This window comes from Neopelma chrysocephalum, unplaced genomic scaffold, assembly GCF_003984885.1.
Source record: "Neopelma chrysocephalum unplaced genomic scaffold, ASM398488v2 Primary Assembly neopelma1_100, whole genome shotgun sequence".
NCBI lineage: Eukaryota > Metazoa > Chordata > Aves > Passeriformes > Pipridae > Neopelma > Neopelma chrysocephalum.
The window spans coordinates 3,217,425-3,230,736 of record NW_020897763.1 but is presented as its reverse complement, the minus strand read 5'-3'; the positions used below and the strand labels follow the sequence as shown (position 1 = coordinate 3,230,736).

The 13,312-nt window shown below is 60.3% G+C and overlaps 1 protein-coding gene across 1 annotated transcript; it reads right to left on the bottom strand.

Annotated features, from left to right (window-relative positions):
• Nucleotides 1-1,209: 1,209 nt before the first annotated feature.
• On the bottom strand, nt 1,210-7,793 carry FMOD (fibromodulin). The gene is made up of 3 exons (XM_027695179.1): nt 7,540-7,793; nt 4,253-5,263; nt 1,210-2,397 (listed from the first exon to the last, which is right to left on the bottom strand). The coding sequence occupies exons 2-3, from the start codon at nt 5,247-5,249 to the stop codon at nt 2,246-2,248; spliced, it is 1,149 nt and encodes a 382-aa protein (XP_027550980.1). The 5' UTR covers nt 5,250-5,263; nt 7,540-7,793; the 3' UTR covers nt 1,210-2,245.
• Between the last annotated feature and the right edge of the window lie 5,519 nt (nt 7,794-13,312).

The window sequence follows — 13,312 nt, the reverse complement described above, 5'->3', positions numbered from 1 at the left end:
GGGGGTTGCCCTGACCCTCTGCCCCCTCACCTCCCCCCGGCTGGTGTAAATCAGCAACCCCATGGCCCTGCCTGGAGAAAGCAGCTGCTGGAGGAGCACTGGAGCTGCTTCTCCCGGGTTTTGTTTGCTCCCCCCAGACCCTCTTTCCCATGTCCCTCCTGAGCTGATGGGCTTGGCCGCCTCACAACCCCCCCCTGCTCACCCCCCAGCCCCTTTGGCTCCTGCAGGCTGTGTTTTGGGAAGGAGTGTGGATGCCCTGGGGCACAGACCCGACCTTGGGACCAAGAGGAGCTGGTTTTCAGCAAATCCTGCCCGTGCTGGGCACCCCTGGGTGCAGGGCAGCTCCCAAACCTGGGTGCTGCTCCTTGGTGACGTGACTGTGGGGAGGGAAAGCCAGGGCCACCCTTCCAGCCTGGAGAGGACCCCTTGTGACAGGCAATGCCAACACCCAGTGACATTCCCGAGGTCCTTGGCCAGCTGGGCACGTGGTGGGACCCCAAAGGAGGAGTCCCCAGTCCCGGTGCCTCCAGGAGGATTTGGATCTCTGCAGGGAATGGGTTTTGGCTGTGGGAGGTTGTGATGAGGATGGATGTGGGTGTCCCTGTGCTGCCCTGGGATGTGGGAGGGGAGGGGGAAGGGGTGGCCCGAGGGGATGGAGTGGGATCTTCTGGCCTCCCCTTCTGCCTGGCCCCTGCAGGAGCCTTGGCTGGAGCTGGGGGGCTGCCCCCAGCCAGGGACCGGGGATTTTTGGGGAGCCCAGCTCCTGCATCCCACAGAGTGCCCGCAGGCTCTGCCTCCCTGGCTGCTCCCAGCCTGGAGCCAGAGGAGCCCACGGGCTGGGAAATGAAACTTTCTGGTCCCCTCCGTGTGAAATTACCACTTTTTAAGCATCCTCCAGCTCAGCTGTTAGAAACCGGCGGGGCTGAAGCCCGGAGAACACCCGGAAAACATCACCCAGCGGTGCCTCCCTCCCTCCCTGCCTCCCTTCGCTGACACTTTTCCAGGTGTATTTTCCCTCCTGTGAATGTCCTCGCAGGGACCCCGCCGGGACGCGGCGGAGGCTCCGTGCGCACATCCCATGCCGTGCCTGGGACAGCCACTAGTCGGCAATTCCAGCCTGGATTGTGGCTGGGAAAAGCCCCGGCCTGCGAGAGGGGAGGCTGCGGTGCTCGGGGCAGCCCCGGGCAGGGGCTCCTCAGACGCGCTCGGTGCAGTTCGGGAAGGGCTTTATTGGTGGGTTTTGGTGCCTACAGTTCATGCCGGGAGGGTACAGGGTCTCGGGGGGGGAGGTTTTTGCTCTTCGCATGCAGGTACAACGCGGAGGGTCGGGGTGACCCCTGCAGGTCATCCCCAAAGCTCAGCCGCCCCTTTGGTCCTCGGGCTAAACTGCCCAAGGGTCCGACTCGGGTGGTTTTGGCTTTTGGCGGATTCAAACGTGCTGTGGGTGCACGCGGTGCCGCGGGAATTGGGTTTTTTTTTGGTTTTTAATTGGGGTCCCTCGGCTGCCTGGGCAGGGAGGGAGCTCAGAGCCGAGCTGGGGGTGCCCAAGGCAGCCGGGGGTGACAGCACCAGGAATTCCCACATCCCTCAACCCCTGTCCTGCCCTCATCCAGTGGGCTGGGAAGAAGATTTGAGACCTGTAACCAGGCTGTTCCTCAGGGGGTTTCTCTCTGACTCCAGCAGCAGGAAAGGTTTCTCTCCTTTAATTCTGGAGCAGGAGGCTGATGGAAGGGGGGGGGGGAAATGGAGGGGAAGGAGTGGATTTGCTCTTCCTCATCCCAGACCGAGGGATGCTTCAGACTGATATTTTAACCCTTTACTCCTGCAGCTCCCAACCTCCTGGATGCTTCTCCCGTGGCCAGGGGGTTCAGAGCTGCTGGTTCTGCAGGACCACCCACCTGAACCCCCCCCCGGGGGTCGGATGCTCAGGACCAGGTTTCAGAGGTGGGATGAGCCCCGTCCCCACTGCATCCCCCCCAGTCCGGGGGAGAAGGTGTGTGGGGGGTGGCTGTGGCGGGGTCAGAGGGGGGTCGGTGCTGGGATCTGTCCCACCCTGCGTGGCTGGAGAGTCAGGAAGAGGAAGAATTCTGGGAAGAGGAAGAGTTTGGGGTCGAGAGGCTCCGGCTGCCGGAGCCCCCTGGTTGCACTACTGCGAAGCCGAGTCAGGCTGAGAAGCTGCGCTGGAACGGGGCGAGGGTCTCCCCAGGGTCGGGGGAGCCAAGTCCTGAGGTTGGGAGGGGCCGGGTCAGATCTCGATGACGGTGGCCCGGCGCAGGCACAGGGGGGCGTCGGGGGGCACCGCGTTCCGCTTGATCTCGTTCCCGTCGAGCCGCAGGACCTGGAGCCGGGAGTAGTTCATGACGTCCACCACGGAGCAGAAACTGCTGATGGAGAACTCTGCGGAGGAGAGAGGGTGGAGCTGAGCACAGGCTTCGGCCCCCTCCAGCCTCCCCGATGGGGCTGGTTTTGGGGGAGCGACGTCAGCAATGGCAAAGGGGCTGCTGGGTCGGAGGTATCGACCTCTGAGAGCTGGTTTGTGTTAAGGCGGGCAGGGGAAAAAATAAAGCGACCCCAAATCGCTGTGAATTCAGACTCAACACGCTCCTCTCTTAAACTGAAAGGGTTCCTGGTGCTCCTGGCTGCAGGCAGAAGGAGCAGGCAGGTTTGTGCCTCTCCAAGGGTTTGGAAGCAGGTCCTTGGCTCCACTGCCCAGCCGGGGTGGAGCTCATAGGGTGGAGTAGGATGGAAAGCATCGCCTTTCATCAGGAATTGCCTCTGTAGCCCCTTTTGGAGGCTCCACAGGCTGCAGTCTCCATCCCCTGACCCCCCCCTGGCCACCATGGGACCCCCAGGCAGCGTGTCCAGGAGGAGGGATGTCCCTGTCCCCATCCAGACATCCCCTCTCCGTTCAAATGCTGCCAGCCCCAGGCAGGGAAATTCCAGCCCAGCCCAGACTGGGTTTGGAAGGAGGAGATGGAACAAACCCCAGCGTACATTTTTTTTGCGCAGGATTTGGGACTAGAGGGCAGCAAAGCTCCAGGCCGGGATGCTGCCGGGGAAGGCGGGGGGATGCGGGGGGACCCCCGAGCGCACGGACTGGGGGGCTGGGGGGGCACGGCCCCGGCCCGGGGGCACCCTCAGGGGTCGGTGCTGCACGGCTGGACCCGGGGGTGCCCTGAAGGTCGGTGGCAGAAGGTGCAGCGGGAGGAGAAGCCGCTGCCAAGCCCGAGCGGCTCCGCGGTGGCTCCGTGGCATTTGTGGGCAGACGGCAACAGCTACAGATTTTGAAAGCAAACATTCGGGAATCTGTTCTTGTTTCTGTGTTTCTGTCAGTTCCCCGGTGCGGGGTTGTGTGTTTTCTCTGCAACACTGACACATCCCCGTCCCCAGCCCAGCCCTGGGATTCCAACCCCCGGGGGCTCCAGCGCCGCTCCGGGAGGGTCCCGCCCTCGGGGTCTGGCAGGTGAGGGGGCAAGGCTGGATTTTTCCAGGAGATTGCTCGGGGGTTTATTTTTCTAGCTTATTTTTATAAATAGCAGCCCCAGAACAATCTGTTCCCGTTATTTATTTGTGTATTAAGCCGAGTGGATTTCAGTCCTGGCAGGAGATGCTGCGTGGAGGGCTCTGATCACCGAGAGCTCCCCTCTGGCCCAGCCCTGGCAAGGACGAGCCCCTGGGCTGCAGGCTGGGACCCCTGGGGGGGCTTTGGGGCCATGGATGGGGCCATGGGGTGTGGTGGGGCCCTGGAAGGTGGGCAGAGGGGGCTGTGCTGGCCCTGGGCACTGCAGGGGAATCCCTGGCCCCTGTGTTAGTGCTGCCCAGGGTGACGTGTGTTCCCATGGCAGAGGGGACACCCCACCTCTGTCCACTGCTGCTGACCCCTCCACCCATGAGCACTGCTGGACTGAAGCCACAAACCCCTCCCCAGGTGGTGCCTCACCTGCTTCCTGGCATCTCCAACCAGAAGATGTTCAGGCTGCTGATAAACACCCAGAAAACCCAATGCCATGACCCCCTGGATCACACCGCAGCACTCTGGGCTCCGTGTGTTGGGATGCCACAGGTCCCATTCCTGCCTTGCTCAGGGCCACCTGGAAGTCTCCCAGATTCCACCTTCCTGCTCAAACCATTACCCCAGGTGGTCTCCCACAGGTTCTGCATCCCCACCTCCTCATCCCCTCCTGCACCCCCATCCATCCCCTGTGCCACCAGCCCCTCTCCACCACGCCTGGGTCGGCACCTTCCTGCTCACCATTGATCTGGTTGCCCTGCAGGTAGAGGTTCTCCAGGTTGGTGTTGACCCGGGGGATCTTCTGGAGCCGGTTGTAGGAGAGGTCCAGCTCGAGGATGCTGCTGCTGTTGAAGGTGTTGGAGGAGAGGCCTTGGTTTGTCAGGCTGTTGTGGGACATCCGGACATAGAGCAGCCTGGGAGACACCTGGAAATAGTCATCAGGGATGGCGTTGATGTAGTTGTACTCGAGGTAAAGCTGCTCCAAGGATGCTGGGAGCCCATCGGGGACTTTTCTGAGGTGGTTGTAGCTCAGATCAGCAAGGATCAAAGACTTGAGCCCTTTGAGGGAAGCCCCCATCTCAAAAATGAAGTTGTGGCTGAGGTACAGGGCCGTGAGGTTCTCCAGCCCCTCCAGGGCGTTGGAGGGCACCTTGGAGATCTGGTTGTAGGACAGGTGGAGCTCCCTCAGGGAGCGGGGCAGGGGGCTGGGCAGCTTGGTCAGGTTGTTGTTGTTCATGTACAGCCTCTCCAGGTTCTTGAGCTTCCCGAAGACCCTCTTGCCCATCCTGTCGCTGCTGATCTGGTTGTTGTGCAGCGCCAGCCACTCCAGCTCCGTGGCGTTGTCGAAGGCGCCCTCCTGGATGGAGGTGATGAGGTTGTTCTGGAAGTAGACGTACTTCATGCGGGAGGGCACGAAGGGCAGGTACCTCAGGTTGCGGGTGTCGCAGTACATGGCCGAGGAGAAGTTGGGGGGACAGTCACACTCCTGGGGGCACTGCCAGGAAGGGGCCAGCTGGGGTTCCGGGCCGGGCTCCGGCTCCGTGTCGGGAGCCGAGGGGTAGGAGTACACGTACGGGGGGCTCTCGTCCTCGTAGTAGGGCACGTAGCTGTAGGAGGCCACGCGGGACTGCCTCAGGTAGTACTGCAGCCAGGCCAGGTCCTCCTCCTCATTGTACTGGCCCAGCGAGGCCCCGCAGAGCCCGGCCACGAGGAGGGTGGTGATGGTGACCCAACACATGGCGCTGGAGGGACCTGCCGGGGGAGAGGTGGGGAGGAAACCATCAGCAGGGTTGCACCACCTGGGAATCCAGTGGGTGCTGGATGGGCTTGGTGGCACTTGGCAGCAGAGCTGGAGAACCTGAGTGAATCCTACCCAAAACCCCACAGCTGCTGATATCTCCTGCGTGCAGTTACCTGATCTTCCCCCTTTTCACCTCAAACCTGTGAGAAAAATCTCCACCCCGGTGGAGATTTACCTGTGAAATCCTGGTTTATGGATATTTCAGGTAGGAATGAGTAGAGGGTGGAGATACAGGACCCACAGTCTGGATTTGTGTAAGGTCACACGAGGTTTGCTCTGAGGTGCCCCGGGGTTGGCTCTGCATGGGAGGGAGGAGAAGGGACTTGGAAGCTCTCCAGCTGAGTGAATGAGAGGGAAAGCTGCCAGCTCAGGTTGATTTGGGAGCTCAAGGCATGTTTTGATGGAGCTCAAGGCATCTTTCGGTGGAGCTCAAGGCATCTTTCGGTGGAGCTCAAGGCATCTTTCACGGAGCTCTATTTATGCCACACTCGCAGGCGACACGACTCGCTGTGGGTTTCATCCAGCTCTCCCTTCCCCCACGAAAACGCAGGATGCTCGGGACTGATGTAAATCCTGGTAAACAAGTTCTGCCTTATTTTTGAAATGAAACCACTCCCGAGCTGAGATTCCCCCAGCTCAGCCCTGACAGGAGAAGGGGCAGCACCCGCCGGGCCCTTGGTGTGACCAGGGACAGGGAGTGTCACCAGACCTGGCGATGGGCTCTGCTTGTGACATCCAGCCACGAGGGCTGGGATCCAGAGGAGAGCAGGGTTGGGAGCTGGGAGCAGGGCAAAGCCACCCCTGACCCCTGTGGCTTGGCGTGGGCTTTGCAGCCCCCCCGTGCCATGCCCAGGGCACGGCAGGGCTGCAGCAGGAGGGGCTCCGGCCACGGCTGCTCATCCCGGGATGAACGAGCACACGGCGTGTCCCGGAGCCAGGCAGCTTGAAATCCCTCCAGGAAATGCTGTTGGGAGCGGGAGAGGAGTCGCTCCCTCCTGTGGCTCCTACATACGTGGCTGGGAGCTCATCCCTGCCAGCTCGGCTCCAGCGAGGGCTGAGCAGGGACCAGTGTCCCCCCTCGCCGTGCCAGGGGTGGCCGTGGGGTCACCTGGTGACCCCTCGCCATGTCCCCAATCCCCAGCACAGAGGGGGTGTCTGGCCTGGCAGACAAAGCGGGCACAGTTTGCAGGAGGCAGCGGCCGCCCTGGCACGGGAAGAAAAGAGGGACTGAGCTGGTGGTGGGCAGACACGGCTCCCTGGCTTTCTCCTCCTCTCCCTCCTTCCCCCTCTGCGTGGAAGCAGAGCAGACATGATCCTTGGGGATGCTGTGTGCCACGGGGGGAGCTTGGCAGTGGCAGAGGAGTTTCTCCTCCTCCTCCTCCTCCCGCTGCTCCAGGGCACTGTGCCTGCTGACATACCAGAGCCGCCGGCTCCTCCACCCAAGCAGAGCCACTTGGCAGCCCCTTCCCAGGGGCCCCTCTGGGGCAGGACCCAGCCATGAGGTCCCTCCACCTTTCCTAGTGCCCCCCTTCAACCTGCTGGTGACCCCAAGCCTGTCCCCAGCAGACACCACTGACCCTCTCTTCACTTGTTGGTGGCTTCTCCCCTCCCTGGTGGGCTTCATCCCTGGTTTTGGGGTGGGATCTGACCTGAGTGTTGCAGCCTCGAGTTCCATGTCACCTCCTGGTGTCCCTGCTCCGTGCCAGGGGCTGCTGAGCTAAGGGGGTCAGCTCCTCATTCCAAGAAGGAGCAGGTTTTGGAGCAAGGGGCTTTTATGGACTGTGGCCATCCATGAACTCGGCCCGTGCCAGGCACGAAACCAGCTGCCCCTTTCCCTGGGGATGGGATGGATAGGGAGGCACTGCCAACCCATGGGTGAAGGTGTCCAGCTCCCAGGCGAGCGGGCATGGAGCTGCCAGAGGGGCAGGAGGGGAGGTGGGTGGGATGGGAGGTGGGCAGGAGGGGAGATGGGCAGCAGGAGGAGAGGTGGGTGGGTTGGGAGATGGGCAGGAGGGGCGGTGGGTGGGATGGGAGGTGGGCAGCGGGAGAGGTGGGCAGGAGGGAAGGGCTTTTTTCCCAGAGGTGTGGGAGCTCTGGCTCTCCCAGCCGTGCCACCCGTGTCGCTGGCGTGTGCTCCCCGTGGCAGCCGCAGGTACGGAAATCAAAAAAAATAATGAAAAAAAAAATCCTAATAAATATATATATAGAGAGAGAGAGCCGGACTTACCAAGGTGAGATCCTCCTCTCCAAAGCCTGGCTGTGCTGCTCTGGGCTCGCCCGTGTGTCCACCAGCATGGAGTGTGAATCCCGAGCCGCAGAGCCTGGTGCCCGCCCCAGATCCCAGAGCAAATATTGTGCTTGCAGGTCACGGGCTCGCCAGGGTTTTTGGGGAGTGACCTCCCAGCAGCAGCCAGTTTGCAGGAGAGACTGGAGAGACCCTAATGCTGCCTGGCGTTATAAATAACCTGCTTTTTCTTTCCTCCCTCTCCCTCTCTCTCCCTCTCTCTCTCTCTCTCTCTCTCTCTCTCCCGTCTTTTCTCATAGGAGTGTTGGCACTTTTCAGGCTCTCTCTGTTTAACGACTTAGTGGAATTGGGATGTTGTTTTTAAAAGGGCTGTTGTCAGGTCTCCTGTGTTTCTCATCAGGGAGTGATGAGGAGGCCTCTGGCCAGATTAAAAAATATCGGATTTTGAGGTGCTGAGGATGGGATTCTTTGGGAGAGACAAGGATTTATCCTTAACTTTTCCAGCACCAGGAGAGGAGACGTTAGTGCTGCTCCGATGGCTCCTGGGCTGCCTCCGCAGGAAGCCTCAGTTTATGCAGCCTCGCTATTAAATATTTGGGATAAACATTTCCATGAACGATAAGGCTGCAGCATCCAAGGTAAATAAATTGCCTACCAAAGAGCCACTGTGACAGCAGGAATTTGTCTCCAGCTTGGCAGGACAGAGATGCCAAGCTGGCATTTCTGCAGGCTGTGCCCACCCCCTCCCCGGGGATGAGGGGTCTCATCCATTCCCCTGAGGCTGAGCTGGGGGTGGTGGGAGGATGGGACAGGGGAGAGTGTCCTGAGGGTGACCCGTGGTTGGGCAGAGGTTTTGGGGCTCTCTGTGCCACAAGGCTCATCCCAGTGCCAGCCTTGCCCTGAGGGGATTCCCGCAAAGTGGGGGCTCAGCGGGTGCTGTCACAGCCTCCCCCCGTCCCCATCCTGGCTCCCTGTGCACTTTGGAGACAGCTCTTCCAGGGCTCTCCAAGCATTTCCTCCCACAAGGAAAGGAAAGGAGGAGCTCAAACCGCCCATCGCCGTCCCCTGCCCGGCTCCAGCAGCACGCCCGGGTCCTCCCAGGAGCCTGGAATTACTTAGTGGAGCTCAGCAGGTGCCAGCTTCCCTCCGGGCTTGCTTTCTCCTCGATTTCCACAGAGATTTCCCAGCCAAAACATCCCGTTCCCCTGGGGAGCCTTGCAGAGATCCTTATCGCTCCCCAGGCCCTGCTGGGAGGAGGAGGAGGGATGTGCAGGGAGGAGGGATGTGCAGGGGGGAGGGATGTGCAGGGGGGAGGGATGTGCAGGGAGGAGGGATGTGCAGGCTGCTTGGTGGCCGGGCTGGAGGGACACACTGTACAGTGGGGACTTTGCCAGAAATCCTGTCTTTTTGGGAAGGAAGAGTGTGCCTGGAAAGCACAGCTCACTGTGCCGGGATCTGCAGGGAGAGAGGATCTGGAGGAGGCCATGCCTTCGAGTGGGAAAAGAGCCCAGGGAGGAAAACCCCGGGAAAATGGGGCTTTTTTTGGAAGCAACTCTTTGTGCCCTCCAAACCTTGCCGGGGCAGCTGCGGTGGTGTGGGGCAGCTGGAGGAGGGATCTCACCATGGCAAGGAGGGGCTCGAGGCTTTGGGGTGATGTGGAGACTGACCCTGCTCGGAGGGGTTTGTTCCCACTGCCAGGGAGCTGAATTCCAGGGAAAATGGTGTGAGGGCAGTGGCAGCCAGGCCCTTCTGCTGCTCAGCACTCAGATGGTGTCAGCCACCATCACACCTCTGGCAGCTCGAGGGGTCCCAGTGACCAACAGCCCCGAGGCTTTCAGGGCCTGGATGTTCTTCTGGAAAAGCAGACAGTCCCCAGCTCGGTTAGAAAAGGAGCAGGGCCTCCCCAGCTTCTGGAAGTTTAAAATATTCCTGATCCAGGACATGATCCCTTCGGAGGAGGCACCTGCCCTGGGGGATGCTGAGGAGCCCTCCCTGCAGGAGCTGGCCCTGAATGGGGCCATTCCCCCTTCCACATCCCCCCTTCCCAGCCCAAACCAGGAGCTAACAATGTGCTTGAGCTCAGGCTGTGTCCCCCCTGCAGTCCCCAGGACGTGCCGTTCAATCTCATCCTCACCAGATTAGAACAATCTCAGGGAAGTGAAAACTTGCTGTCGGAGGGACAACATATGTCTTGGCTTTTTTCTCCATCCAGCCTTGGGATCTCATGCTCCACTTATCCACCATCTCCCAGGCTGCTGGCAGGGCTCCCTCACCTGGCCCGTGGTGGGTGTTGATGGGACCTCGATGCTCCTGCTCATTTCAGCCCAGCACAAACCAGCTCCTCTCGCTTTCCCAGTGATTCCACGGAGCTTTTTTGACATCTTTCCCCGTAAACACCAATTCCCCTTTGCTGACGGTTCAAAGGAAGCCCTGAACTGGTGACAGGAGCTGGGAACATGCTGTCCTGCTCGCTGGAAGCCAGTGGTCCTTATCAGCCCATAATCCCATCCGGTGTGGTTGTTCCAGTGATCCCAGGCTGGGTCTCATCACTGCCTCTATCGCTTTGCTTTGGTTTTCCAGCCCAAACTGATGTGAGCAGGGACTATTTTGGTTGAGTTTGTTCCAGTTGTTTTGATCAAATGCTTTGGAGCTTTTTAGCTGAAACCACTGAATCTGGCCCGAGTTTGCCTTTAATCTGCAAATCTGGGAGCCGGGAGCACTGGCTTCCCTGCGGATGGACATGGATTTATCAGGATGCTTTTGGCATGGGGGCTGGATGCTTCACGGCATAACAAAGAACCAAAACATTGCTCTGATGCTCCTGCTAAGGCTGGAGCTCGTTCTGCCTGGATGAAGGGAGGATTAAACCCACCAGGAGCATCCAACGACAGCAACTGTCACAAACACAGCTACTCCGGCAGCTTCCCTTTTCACTCATGGAAAAGTTATTCCTGCCTCTTCCACGGTTCCAAAAAGTTTCAGCTTTGCTGGAGCTGTTGGCTGCTCTGTCCTCCCACTCCCGCTATTTTCCTCTAATTTCCCTGTCCTGGGAGGGGGTCACCAGTCCCACAGGGCTCTGGATTGTGGCTTCCCAGTCCCTCCATCCCTCACGTTCTGCAGGTGATGCCCCAAACTATTCCACCCGCTCTGTCTGAGCAAGGCTGGAGGTGCCAATGGATTCCTTGGCTCCTATTTGGCCTCTTGTCACTGGAGTCCCCTAAAAGAGCAGTTGGGACCTTCACCCTCCAGGGATCTGCCTTTAAAGAACAAGGTCCAGGAGGGGACCTGCAGGACCAGCCAGGGCAGGGCACAACCCCCGAGAACACTGGTGTCCACAGGGCAGCTTGGGATTCCCTGTGCCTGGGGGAGCATCCCTGTGGCTCTTTATCATCTCAGATGCCCCCCCAGGGCTCTGCTGCTCCTGCTCTGCTGGATAAAGCTCACCTGGAAGCCCCCACAGCTGCAACACAAGCAGGCAGCGGAAAGATGGGCAGGGAAACAGAGTCCTGGGGGGGTGCAGGCAGTGGGGGGGGGGGGGTTCAGGGATCGCTGGGTGCCTTTGGGCTCAGCCTCAGCCCAGCTGGGTGGGGGGAGCAGCCTCAGCATCTGGCAAAGGGCCGCGGCAGCGGCAGCGGCTCCGTTCCCGGGCCGGGAAGGGTCAGGGAGGAAGAGCCGAGCGAACCCTCCCTCGACCTCCCCGCTCACCCCGGCCTCCCTTTTTCCCTTTTTTCTTTCACAGCAATACATTCTTCAGCCCAAACAACATTCTTGAACCGAGATTTGAGGGAATCTGGAGGGAGTCGGTCACTCGGAGACGGAGCAACAGCCGAGCGAGCCCTGGAGCTCTGCTGGAAACTCTGACGGGGCTCTGCGGGCGACGCTCCGGCCCCGGGTCCCAGGGGCCGGCCCCGGCTGCTCCCGGCGCTCCTGGGATCGCCACATTTCCATGGGAGGTGCTCCACAGCTTCCCTTGCGTGCAGCGAGCTGCGAGGGCTGAGCCCAGGGCGAGGGAGGGAGAGCAAAGCCCCCACTGCCCCTTCCCCTGCCCAGCTGGGACTTGGCTGCTGGCACTGGGACGTGCTGGGAGCCAAAGGAGGCTGGGGAAGCCTTTGCCCCGTTCACTGTAATTACAGGACTCTGGAGCCTCAAGAAATCACTCCCTGCTCTCTGGGGGTCTGGGGATTATTATGGGGTGGGCTCAACCCTCACAGTGCCCAGCCCCAGGAATGTCCCTGCAGCCCATTCCACAGCTCTCTGGACATGGCTCTGGATACCAAATGGTCTCAGCATGTGGGCTCTCATCCCCCTCCCTGCAAATCCAAGGCACTGGGTCTCTTAAATCCCCATTTCCAGGCCCTGGTGCCTCTCCCCTCACAGCGTGGCTGGTGCCCTGGGCCGTGCTGGGCGAGGATGGCTCAGCACAAAGGGGGTCAGAGCTCATTACAACCGCTGTAAAATGTGTTTGAAAAGGTTAAGTGTTTAATTTGGAACAGAGCTGGAAACTCTGAAGCGTTTCCTCCTCCCGTCGCTCCCTCGCCTGGCCCTGGCCCTGTGCTGAGCTCTGCTGACACCTCCCTGGCCAGCAGAGCCTGCCCAGAGCACACAGTGACACAGCCCAGGAGCCCTGGGCTTTGCAGAGCAGCCAGGAGAGGTTCCATGACATTATCCAAGTGCAAATCCCCCGGGGAGGGCAGGAGGGAGCTGCCAGGTCCCCAGGGGCCATGGGGTGTCCTGTTGGGTTTATTGGGGTTGTGACGCAGGTCTGTGCCCAGGGCTGGGTGGGCATCACTCTTCTCCTCCTCATGGGTGCCACATGGTGCCAGGACCAATCCCAGCAGGATGCCTGGCACCCTGCTCCCCAGGGGGATGGATGTCCACACCCAGAGCCCTCCACTCAGCCAGACCAGGATGGGGCCCTTGCTGGACCTTGGGAGGGGACAAGGGCCCAGGAAGCTCCAGAGCCAGGATCTGAGGCTGAGCAAGGTCCCAGCTGCCTCTCCCTCCTCCCCTCCGTGGCATCCAGGCTCTGAAGGCATCCAGGTGCTGCCTGCAGCTGCCCAGGGAGCAGAAGGAGAACACTGCAGCGTTTCCTTGCTCCGAGCCCTCAATTCATGTTTTCAAAGGCCCTTTGAACGATCGGCTCCTCTCCGAAGCCTCCCAGCTCCCCTGAACAAACAGCAGGAGGGAGCAGGTTCATTCCAGCCCTGGCTGAGGCTCCTGGATGGGGAAAATCTCACGTCATGTTTCCCATGAGCAGGGAGCCCCCAGAGCCCTCCTGCAAAGTGCTGTCCCCAAAAGTGTCCCCGGCCCTGTTCCCAAACCTCAGGTCCCTCCTCTCCAGCCTGGAAACCTCCTCCTCCTCTTCCTCTTCGTCCTCCTCAGTGAGTTTGGTACCCAAAGCTCTCTGCAAACAGGGCTGCAGCCATGCTGGGAGCCAAATATAAATCCATACAGGACAAATTTCAATCCATAAAGAGGTTAATAAGTGATCACCCAGCAGTGTGAGCTGCACTGGGCAGCAAACAGGGGGAGGGTCCTGGGGCACAGTCAAACTCTGGGGGTCCCTCCTGGCTCTGCAAGGACCATCAGAAAGGAGCAGGGTGAATGTCCCCTGTCCCAGGGTGCCTTTATCTGTCACTGCTGATGCTCTGCAAACGTACAGCCCCCCAAATCCACTCCCCTGGGAGTGGGGAGCTCTGGAGTGGGGGCGCAGAGCTGGCAGGAGAGAGGGAGATCCTGTCCCAGCTGGTTACAT

Bases quoted from the DNA above. Each gene is read 5' to 3' on its own strand.
- FMOD (XM_027695179.1), bottom strand. From the start codon at position 5,249: ATGTGTTGGGTCACCATCACCACCCTCCTCGTGGCCGGGCTCTGCGGG. The intron at 2,398-4,252 runs GTGAGCAGGAAG...TCTCCTCCGCAG, and splicing joins GCAGGGCAACCAGATCAATG to AGTTCTCCATCAGCAGTTTC.